The sequence below is a fragment of the Hydra vulgaris genome, chromosome 05 (assembly GCF_038396675.1).
Source record: "Hydra vulgaris chromosome 05, alternate assembly HydraT2T_AEP".
In the NCBI taxonomy this organism is placed as follows: domain Eukaryota; kingdom Metazoa; phylum Cnidaria; class Hydrozoa; order Anthoathecata; family Hydridae; genus Hydra; species Hydra vulgaris.
Window position 1 is genome coordinate 17,988,619 of NC_088924.1, and position 11,594 is coordinate 18,000,212.

Below are 11,594 nucleotides of genomic sequence, written 5' to 3' on the forward strand. Positions count from 1 at the left end.
GAAAAAGTGACAATTCATTATATAATCGCTTAGTAAAACAGACAAGACAAGAACAGAAATATTGGAAAAAAAACTTCTATTTAGAAGTTCAAACGAATCGTTTGGCATATAAGGCAATAGAAACTTTATTGATCTTTAAGAATTAATTGCCCAATTTGACTTTTTTATAAAAGAACGTATTTAGAAATGAGGTCATAGAGCCAACAAAGAGTTTTACGTTCGAATTTATATGATTTACAGATACTATTAAATAAAAAGTTTGTATAATTCACAAAATACAGTTTAAAAGACAAAGTATTATGTAACTAGATAATATATTAATAATAAAATTGATATAAATTAATATCATTTAAAATTTAATGATTCAGTATTCTAATACGGTTCTTAGGTCCTCAGATCTTTTCTATGAATCGATCTGCACTCAGAAGTTGATAACCTACTTAGTTTTTAACAAGCTGTAACTAACTCAAGTAATTACTTATCTCCTCGAACAACTAGTAGACATCTAAAATTTTTTTAGATTTGCATTAAACATTTCTTTGATCCATTTTCAGCAAAGCTTCCATACAGCTTCTTCAGCTTATTGAAAGTTCTTAGTTCTTTCATATTTGACTTTTTACCCGCTCAAAATAAAGAAGAGTATTTTCTTTTTTGTCTTGACAAGCCTGCGATTACGTTTTGCAGATTTACAGCTAAGTAAAACTTTTTATCGTTACTTTATTTTATCTATAAGAGTCTAAAGATTTTTAATGACATTTTAGACTAAAGAAATATAACACTAGTATTCTTGGGTTCCCTAAAATCAACATCAGTTTCCATAATAAAAACATTCATAAATCTTTTAAGGATCGTTAAGCACCACCTATTCAAACACGGATAATAACTTTATCCACCTTAAGTAACCTAACTGTGCAAAAATAATCAACAAGTGATTTTGGTAAGATTGGTTATACTAAGATATTTTTAGTTATGCAAGTTTTTACTTACAATAAATCTTAGTGTTTATATTCAGAGTTATTTGCATGTATTTATGTATGTATGTATGTATGTATGTATGTATGTATGTATGTATGTATGTATGTATGTATGTATGTATGTATGTATGTATGTATGTATGTATGTATGTATGTATGTATGTATGTATGTATGTATGTATGTATGTATGTATGTATGTATGTATGTATGTATGTATGTATGTATGTATGTATGTATGTATGTATGTATGTATGTATGTATGTATGTATGTATGTATGTATGTATGTATGTATGTATGAATGCATGTATGTAAGTATGTATGTATGCATGTATGTATGTATGTATGTATGTATGTATGTATGTATGTATGTATGTATGTATGTATGTATGTATGTATGTATGTATGTATGTATGTATGTATGTATGTATGTATGTATGTATGTATGTATGTATGTATGTATGTATGTATGTATGTATGTATGTATGTATGTATGTATGTATGTATGTATGTATGTATGTATGTATGTATGTATGTATGTATGTTAAAAACTTTTATTATTTAATCTCTTAAACTATATTCAATTAAAACAAAACCATCTTGCGATTGCCAGAGCAATCGCAAGATGGTTTTGTCAATGATGTCATCATTAAATAATAAACTGCAAACTTTGTCACTTTCTATGCGCATAAGATTGAGGTAATTGAATTAACTGAGGTAAATAATGTAACTGAGGTAAAAGAGGTAACTAAGGTAATTTACCTTAAGTTGTTTGTTTGAAATTCATTTTTTATTATCTAAAGCTAAAAAAAGATCACCAGACCATAATACTAATAATCAATCTCAAAATTGCTTCAACATTAGAGAATGTTGATTGGACATGATCGTAAAATATTATCCTATAGATTATTATGTTTCTTGAGCTTGACTGTCTAACATATTGATGAAAATGCATTACTTCTAATACAAGATTAATGTCCACATTTTCAGTATTTTTTGGCTTTGACACACATATTGGCAGCATTTTTATGTAACTTACCTCGACACTTAATAAAATCTATTTTTAACTCATTTGTAAGGTATATGTACACTATTTTGGCTATACTTTCTCTAGATACCTAGTCTAGTTATCTATTATCTAGGTACCCTTCTCTAGAAAAGTTAGAAAATGTTAAATAAGGATGTTAAAATGTTAAAAAACGTTAAATAAGCCCATCATTTGGTGAAATATACCTCGCAATAGCAGTAAACTAATCAAAATGGAACTGGTCTGGGATGCAATTTTTAGATAAACTTAGATACCTTCCAGTTTTCATCCAAATCATCCAAGATTTAATCTCTTATTTTATGTCTTATAATTTAGACAAATATAAACTTTTTAAATTTTAGTTTATCTATAAACTGAAATTTAAAAAGTCATTGATATTCGAATACAAGTATATAAAAATAGTTATTCAAAATACCAAAGAACTTCTTCAAAAAAACTTTAAGCTAATTTAAGATAGTTTAAAGTTGTTTTGTAAAAAAACACAGCTAAGGTAGAAGTGGCTTACCTTATGAAGTATTTCTTTGTTTGGTTGATTTAAAATCATTTAATGGTCAAATATGACTCTTATGCATGAAAAACAAAAACAATTTTGACGGAATTTTTAATTGTTTTTTGAGGTTATTTAAATATTAAAGCAACTAAATTTAGTGTGGAAACACATTCAACTTATTTATCCTAAAAAATACACAAAAACAGTTTAAAGACTAGAACACAAAATTAAAGAAAAATACCTAATTTTTGTTTTTTCTCTTTCCATTTATTTATTATCAATATTTTTTTTTAACATTCAAAATGCCAGTTAATTACTATAAAATATTACGTACTTGATTAGTATTTGTTCTGAAATGATTCAATAGTCTGACAAAAGCTCTAAAATAATATTAAAACAAGCGAATACTTTTATTTTCTGACTGTATAACTTAATTTTTTATTGGCAACCACAGTCTTTTATAACAATATTTTCCAGTTTTTTGCCATATACAAGGTAGTCACCGTTGTGATAGTACATTGTAATTGAACCAAGTGTTAACGGAGCACAACAGGTAGATTTATCAGGATTCTCTTTATCGCACTTTCCCATACATTTATTAGTCCAAAAACCTTTGGGAGATAGCACCCATCTCCAGTTTATATCTTCAAAACTGATATAAACTGGACGGGAGCAGCAGCTAACGCTTTCATTACACGTCCATGTTTTTCGTCGCTCACGTGGTAAGCCTTTTTTTGTAAAAAAACTAACATGCAAATACGGAGTATGTTGTTTTTCTGTTGATATTTGCAGGCGGTTACCACATGTGTTGCAAGACAAAAAGAGAGACCTTAGACTACTGTTGCTTGACCTAGTCCACTTTTGGAATGCTAAAGTTACATCAAAGTCAATCCAGCCGAAAGAGTTTTTTAATATTGGTCTGCTTGAAATTATATTGTTATTTTCTTTTAGTATAATTATTATAAAATCTGTTTCAATGGTAAAAGACTTAATATAAATAGAAAATATAGCCGATGTGATTACAGAATCTGCTTCAATTGTGTTGTATTTTGAATGAATATTAATTTCACCAGATGACTTCCATTCTAAAGTTAAAAAAAAACTATAATAAAAATTAATTTTATATTAAAACAGTATATATATATATATATATATATATATATATATATATATATATATATATATACAAAAGTATATATAAAATATAAATAAAATATATATAAAAGCTTATTTTATTGTTATTAAAAGCAAAAATTATGCCTTTTAGGTTAATATTTTATGAATATTAAGGTTGAAACTTTTTTAACTTTGCATTTTTTATATGAATTGACGACCATTATTTGTTTTATATTAATAGTTAAAACACATTTAACAGTGGTTTCTGCACCGTGATTTGATAATTGACAAAATCAATTTACTTTTTTTTTTGTTGTTGTTTTTTTCTTTCAAAAACATTTGTAGTATAGGTTTGCTTATAATTTGCTTTATATAATATATAATTCATTATGAAAGTTATTTTAGATCTGTTACCTTATCTGTTGACGGTGTGGAGACAACAGATATGGGAAAAGAGGCAATATAGCTTTACAATATAGCTTATATACAATATCGGACAGATAATAGGTTTTGTACGCAAAGGACAACAGGGTTCAACACTTTTGAGTTTATTCTTTTTCATTTCTCATTTTTTATTACAACTTGCATTTAAACCATTTTGTAAATGAAATGTGTTATGTCGTGTTTGGTTGAACTCTTTTTTTCTCTGCACGGTGACACTTTTGATTTTTTTTTTATTTCGCTTGTTCAAAAATTGTTTTTTTTCTGAAGTTTCTGTTGTTTCGAGATGTGAGTCATTATTTACAAAAGCAGGACTTAGTACTACAACCATTCGACCCGAATTTGTGTATAAATTTCCAATACAGCTGCTACAGCTGCAAAGTTTATTATTATTATGTTTAATAATAATATATATTAATACAAGCTGCATACATTTTATAAATTACTAATATAATTGTTTTAATAATATATCGGTTTAAAGCAGAACATCCATGCTTCTTATATTCTTTAAAAGATACAGTTGACTTTATGTGTACAGTCGACTTTATTCTGTTGTGAAATAAGAGTTTTTGATGCTCTTAGGAAAAAACCCATACATTTATAGGTATTCATTTAATTTAAACCAGATAAAAATAATAAAACTATCTAGTTTATCTCGCTAACTTTCAAGTTTTTTCCGTTATATTTTAAGGCAAAATTTGCTTAACGCGCAGTTCTGCATAAGCAAACTACACCAAGTTTTTGGTGCGATTACTTATGCACTGACTATTTCCAGTTTGCAAGAGTATGCTTTTTAAAAGTTGAGCTGATATTGATACCAATATAAAAATCTATAGTTGAACTATATTTAAACATAAAAAAAACAAACATTTATTATGTTATTTATTTACTATGTTAAAGGACATTTATTATGTTACACTAAATGATTGAGTTGCGTTTAAGTTTGGTATAAGCTGAAGTCTGCGTTTAAGTATGGTAAGCTGCGTTTAAATATGGTAAGCTGGAGTATGCGTTTAAGTATGGCATAAGCTGAAGTCAAGTCGCGTATTTTTATACAGCTTCCACATTGTTTCCTTGGATCATATTTTACAGTTATTGGTCATGTAGTGAAACCACTAAAATTACTTATTTTTTTACTTTTAGATTTTATTAGTATTTGTAAAAATTCTAATAAAATCTAAAAGTTTAAAAATATTTTTGTTTGTTGTTCATTCATAATTATCCGATATTCGTATTTCAATATTGATGATATTTAAAATTTAAACAACCCCCTCTCTAATTGATAGGGTTTTTATTTCTACATGCTCGCTACTTCAAATTCAAGAAATATTTTGCTTGACTGAGTTCTATTGATGAACTTTTTAAGTGAAGAAGCTCCAAAAAATATTATTTTTATTATTATCTCCCGTACAAGTGTCTGGTGGCGAACAAAAGTTGACTGGTATTTTCTTTCCTAACTTTAATTACTGTGATTTTTTTTCGAATCTTGACATCAGACAAACGTAATTTTGAAGTTATATTTAACTAATTAAAATTTAATTGTATTTAAATATAATATTAGATCAACGTAACGGCTACAACTTTACATTGAAAAAACGTAATATTTTTTTAATTATTTTATTAATGTGCTCCAAGAAGACCTAAGACCAGAGCACCGTCAAAAAAGGAAGGAAGCATGAAATAAAAAGTTCACGCTTATTCACAAGGTTCACAGCTTGAACTTTTACCACTGCACCACGGCTGCTGATTAGCCTAATATAACAAATACAATACCATCATATGTCAATGCAACGCGAATTTTTGACTAACTTCATCGCTTCTTTGCCCAACAATACCCAAATGCGTATGGCAAAATAAGGTGTACCACTCCAAAAGTACCTCGTGCTTTTCACGGATGTGGACTTGTTTTTATTCAAACAAACTGAAAGTTTATTTTTACTTTATTCGTGAAATAATACTTGATAATAGCAGTTTCACTAATTATATTACTGTACTCAATGTTAATTATAATTCTGGTTAATTATTTTATACGCATAATCATGTGCGTAACTTGATACATAAAATAATGTTATTGTTTTTACTTATAATTTAATCAGACGGCATCTAACATGAATGTTAAATATTTGCATATTATTAAGGCTGGTTTACAAAAACTCGACGCAAAAAAGGAAGGGTTAAAAAAGCCTAAAGTTACAAGGGTGACGTATAGTCCAACCCAATTGTCTTATTTTTTATTATAAACAGAAAAATAACGGAATGAGTTAAAAAAGTATAAAGTTACAAATTTAAAAATGACGCTATTTGTATTTTAAAAAAATAAGAAGAAGTTTAAACTAACTAAATTACAGTAGGTTGCAGAAAATTTAGTGTGGTATATTTAGTGACTTTTATGACATTACGCTTCTTATTTTCATTCGCAGTTTACTTATCAAGTTTTTAATTTAGAATTTTAGGGTATAAAAAAAATGGAAAAAAAGCCGAATTTCTCTATTATAAAGGTTTGGAATTTGTGTAGATAAAGTTTTTCAAATAACGAACTTTAAAAGAATTATATATATTTAAGCTCAACAAAAGTTAATCTTTTTACAAACATTTCAAAACACTCGTCTCCAATCTATGTATTTATTTTTAAAGTATTAATACATTTTCCTGCTATGTCCAGTCTAGGTTTTATTTTTAAAGTATTAACACATTTTCCTGCTTAGTCTCTCTAAATAAACTTGTCATAAAAAAAAGATTTTTACGCCGTTTAGTTTTATTGGTTAAATTTAATATTACTAAAACATTCACATTTTTACTGAAATTTTTTTACTGAAAAGCTTCTTTAAGTAAATTTTCTTACAATAGTTCAATTTGAGTGTGCGCGCATGTGTCTGTATGTGCTTTTGCGTGTGAGTGCATATTTTCCAATGTAATAAATGAAAAATCAATCTTTATTAAAAGACGATGAGTTATCTACAAAATTAACATCCTGCTAAATATCAAAAGTTTTTTTAAAATAAAAGATATTTTTATAAGTTAGTACCTTTTTAGAGGAATGAAATACCACGTAAGAACGTGCTTATCGAAACAAGGCTTATAGTATTGCGTTCATCAAGTTTTTTCTTCATATGCTTTAATTTATTTGTTTGAAAAATTTGATAGGCAAAAAATAACTTTCAAGATTTTTTTGATACAACTTTGAGAAATGTCTAAGAAGTTAGTGGAACATATGAATAAAGTAACTTTTACAATGCCGTTGCAGGTTCAGACTACAATATACTAAAATCTCCACTTATACTGAAATAATCTTTTTTAGGGTTAGGCCATTAAATATTTTTGATAAAAGTTTATTAGTACCTTGTTCTGCTGTAATAATAATTTGAGTCTTTTCTTCTTGTTCTTCTGTTAATCTATCTATGAAAGATTTCGAAAAAGATTTGCTAAAATTTTTTTTTATCAGACTTTCTGTCATTTCTAATTTATTCATAATTAAAGATCCAATTTCTTTTCTATACTGTTCTTCCCATTTTTCTTCAAATTGATTAGCTGCTTGGACCCAATTTTTAATTACAGTCACTGTTAATAGTACACAAATTTGAAAAAATGCTGCAACCATAATTTTAAAAAGAGCTCAGATAGATGCAAAAAAAGAGGCTGTTTAAAAGAAGATATTTTAATTAACTGTTTCTATTGTTTATAGAATTTTTAAAATAAACCTTAAATAAATATTAAATATTATGAAAGTTCCAGCCTTAATGTCAGTTTGATTTATTATTTTAAGTTTTTTTTTTGACATTTAAAAGCACCATAGTAGAGGCCCCCCTTGCCCTTCAAACAATTTTAAGTAATTTGAGAGTAACTGAATTTTTTTTTTTTAACTTTTATTGTCGTTAGAAGTTAGTTTGTCGTTGGAGACGCCTTTTATGGCGTCTCTAACAACTTTTCAAACAAAACTTACAGTGCCTATGAAATAATTATTGACGCTTAGTCAAAGTCTTAGTCTTTTATCAACATTATAAAACTGATACTTATTATTCTCTTGATAAAATTAAAAAAAAATTTATTGCAATTAATTTTTATACAGTTACTGTTCGAAGTCTTTGCGGTAAATGATACAAAAAAAAAAATTAGTTAAAAAAACATTAAGCTAGTTCTTGTATGTTACAGTATAAATATAATTTTTAAAATTGTGAAGGTTGATAAGATCTTAATTTTGTTACGACAAATTGAAAATATTCATAATTTGAGTAATCATTAATAAAGTTGTATAGTTACATTATACACATATGAGGAGCCTATCTGCAAAACGCGTTAAGTCACAAAAAATAAAATTTGAGTTAATTTCATTTCCACATTATATATTCTGAAATCTATCATCTTTTTAAATATTAACTTAATTGAAAAATGGTTTATCGTAAACGCGTTTTGCAAATAGACTCCTCATATAGCCTCATATATCTTATACAACCTCATTTATCTTATATAGCTTCACTTCCTCACTTATTAAATGAGAAATAGACTAAAATTTAGGGTGAAGTTATAATGTACAAGCATATAAAAAAGCGCCGTGTAGTTATTTGGTTTTGAATGAACTTCAGTTTAGTTGATTTTTTCTTTAAAAGTATATCCGTAACAAAATTAATGCAAGAGCAAAAAAAAAAACCATTATCGGATTAACGTCGAGTTTTATTTAAAACGTATTTTACAAATACGTTTACGTATTTATAAATCCTAATTTATATATAGACAAAATGTCATGATTAAAAAAAATATAATCGTAATATATAGACAAAGTTTCATGAATAAAAAAAAACCACGAGTTTCATTGTTATAATTGAATGTACTTTTACTTGATTAAACTTTATGAGAAACATTTAAATCGAATATTTTAAAATCCACACATAATGATTATCAATTTTAATACATTTTTATGAGAAACATTTAAATCGAATATTTTGAAATCCACACATAATGATAATCAATTTTAAGCTTTTTTTAAGTTTAACATTTTTAAGCTGCTCTAGTGTATTATGTAGCTATTTGTGTCTAATACAAATAAGACTCACAATGTTTAATTGAGTAAGAAGTTAATATTAAATCAAACTTTGAAACGGTTGATTCAAAGTTGGATTAAAAATTAATGTCTAACTTAAGCTGCTTTCTTATAACTTTGTAGACTACTCATGGTGAATTTCACTAAAATAAAACTAAAATTGTCTAATCGACAATACCAATCAATACCAAACAACGCCTTGTTTTATACATGATTATCTCAACCTAGAGTAAGATGATTTTATACAAAGAAATTTCAAAGTACACGTAGAAATGGTTGCAAGAAACATTACTTATGTTTTGTTTACTGTAGAACTTTTTGTACAATTAGTATTAGTGTTGCGCTAATCAAATTGTAATAAACGTAAATCGTTTGGATTGGCTGATTGTATATAACTGTTAATGTCCACCTTGGGAATTTTCATAAATAGCGAGTCTATCGAAGCCTCGCTCTCTTTGAGTAACCTATCAAACAACAACGGACTCGATCAACTTTAGCTGTGATCTACAATCTTCTTTGTGTTTATCGCATATTTGTATAGTAATATTGTTTAATATATTAATAAATTGAACTTGTAAAATACCACTCTTACGTACTACAACAATAAGTATTGTTTGTAGTTATACAGCTGACTGTAAAAATGTCCACGCATATTTACAGCTTAATTAACTATGAATAAAAGCAATATAATATTAGAATGTTATATTTAGAAAATATTTAATGTTATATTTAGAATGTTATATTTTTTAAATATAATATTCTATTATATATATATATATATATATATATATATATATATATATATATATATATAGAGAGAGAGAGAGAGAGAGAGAGAGAGAGAGAGAGAGAGAGTAAGTGAGAACAACCGGTAAAGAAAACTAGGATTTTTATTTTAAATTACGCTGACCAGTTTTGGTATAAACTTGCTACCCCCTCCCCTCTCTATCCCTGCCACAAAATCATGTAAACCGTAACTGATATATATGAAGAGTTTATATTTGTAAATAGATTTTATTAACAGTCAGAAAAAAATACAAAAATAAAGAGTTAAGTATAACTAATGAAACTTATTATAAAGTTATGACAATTTAACACTTAAAATTAACGACCAGGATAAACAGAATTTTCAAATAAACAAAAATGATCTAAGAACAATTACCAGATATTAAATAAAGTTATAAAACTATAATATTATTAGTCGTTTCTTTTTAGCTTTCTTCATTTCTTACTTACGCATTCTATCATCTAATGCAATGTCTGTTCGCTTTTTTTTTATGTTATTTTTTTAACTCGACTATTTCTGACTTTTACTCTTATTTACTTCTGTTCTTCCTTAAACTCACTTACTTTTAGTCCGACAAAGTGGTATATGATGCTCTTTAGTGAGTTGAACTTGTCTTTGCAGACTTTGGTATGTGGTCTCTATATGACAATAAGCCGGTGGAGTATAAACCTCAACACCAATTATCTTTATAAAGCTAAACATTAAAAGCATAGAATGCCATACAACGAATATAGATAAATCAAGAATAATATTACCATTAGACAAAATAACTAATTTTATTAACCAAATTTGAAATGGCGAATAATGAGCTAACCAGAAAAATGCTTGAAGTCAGAGATACATTGGTTTGGTATTTGAATGGCTTTCAACCAAATCAATAATGAAAGTTGAAGCACCAATTGAGTTTAAAAATAAAATGGCGAAAAAAAAGGCTCGATAAACAAAAACTAATGCATCAAAAAGTTTGAATTTGATAAACAAGTTCTGGAGCGGCAGTTAACGATTTAAAAAAGAAGCGTAAAAAGCTTCATGGTAAAAAAACTTCCAAACTTCCAAACGAAAGCAAATGACACTTAAAGGAAACTAAAATCAAAGAAAAATTGCGTAAATCTTTTAGAAAAAAAAACAAAGCTACTTATAAATTCATTAAATTTCAAAAGTACAATGAAAAAAGTTAATAGCGACTATAAGAACTGGGTACCATTTTGGAATTTTTTATTGGTAGAAGTTGACAACTCAAACATATCAAGAATCAGCAAACTTAACTATTTACCAAAACTCGTTGAACGAAAGCCCAGTGGCAACATATTTATTTAACCACACTCATTAGATACAATTGGATGATCAATCATCATCCAATTGTATCTAATGAGTGTGGTAATCAATCATCATCTGAGGAAACTAAAAATAAGTAATGATAAAGTGGGCAATAAATTGCAACCAATTTACATAATGCTGGGTGCTGCTGTTTTTTAACCGAGCTGAACTAATTGTGTTGGGTTCAGGGCCGTCCCGAACGGTGGTGAAGGGGGTGTCCCCCTCCCCCTAAAGCTGTTATATATGTATTTGAGTTGACGCATTTGGCATTTCAGTTGGCAAGTTTTGAAGTTTAGTTGGCAAATGTCAAATATCGAGGACCTTTTTTTTTTTATCTCTATTAGGCAAAAAACATATAAATACCCTCCCTAGTACCTATGAGAAACT

General features: G+C 27.3%; 1 protein-coding gene across 1 annotated transcript; it reads right to left on the bottom strand.

Annotated features, from left to right (window-relative positions):
• Positions 1 to 2,756: 2,756 nt before the first annotated feature.
• On the bottom strand, positions 2,757 to 7,734 carry LOC136080648 (inhibin beta B chain-like). Its single transcript, XM_065797574.1, has 2 exons — positions 7,408 to 7,734; positions 2,757 to 3,596 (listed from the first exon to the last, which is right to left on the bottom strand). The coding sequence occupies exons 1-2, from the start codon at positions 7,664 to 7,666 to the stop codon at positions 2,950 to 2,952; spliced, it is 906 nt and encodes a 301-aa protein (XP_065653646.1). The 5' UTR covers positions 7,667 to 7,734; the 3' UTR covers positions 2,757 to 2,949.
• Between the last annotated feature and the right edge of the window lie 3,860 nt (positions 7,735 to 11,594).

What these genes read in the sequence shown, in the direction of transcription:
- LOC136080648 (XM_065797574.1), bottom strand. Translation starts at nt 7,666, where the DNA reads ATGGTTGCAGCATTTTTTCAAATTTGTGTACTATTAACAGTGACTGTA. An exon ending in TATTATTACAGCAGAACAAG is followed by an intron (nt 3,597 to 7,407) that starts GTACTAATAAAC and finishes TTTTAACTTTAG; the next exon opens with AATGGAAGTCATCTGGTGAA.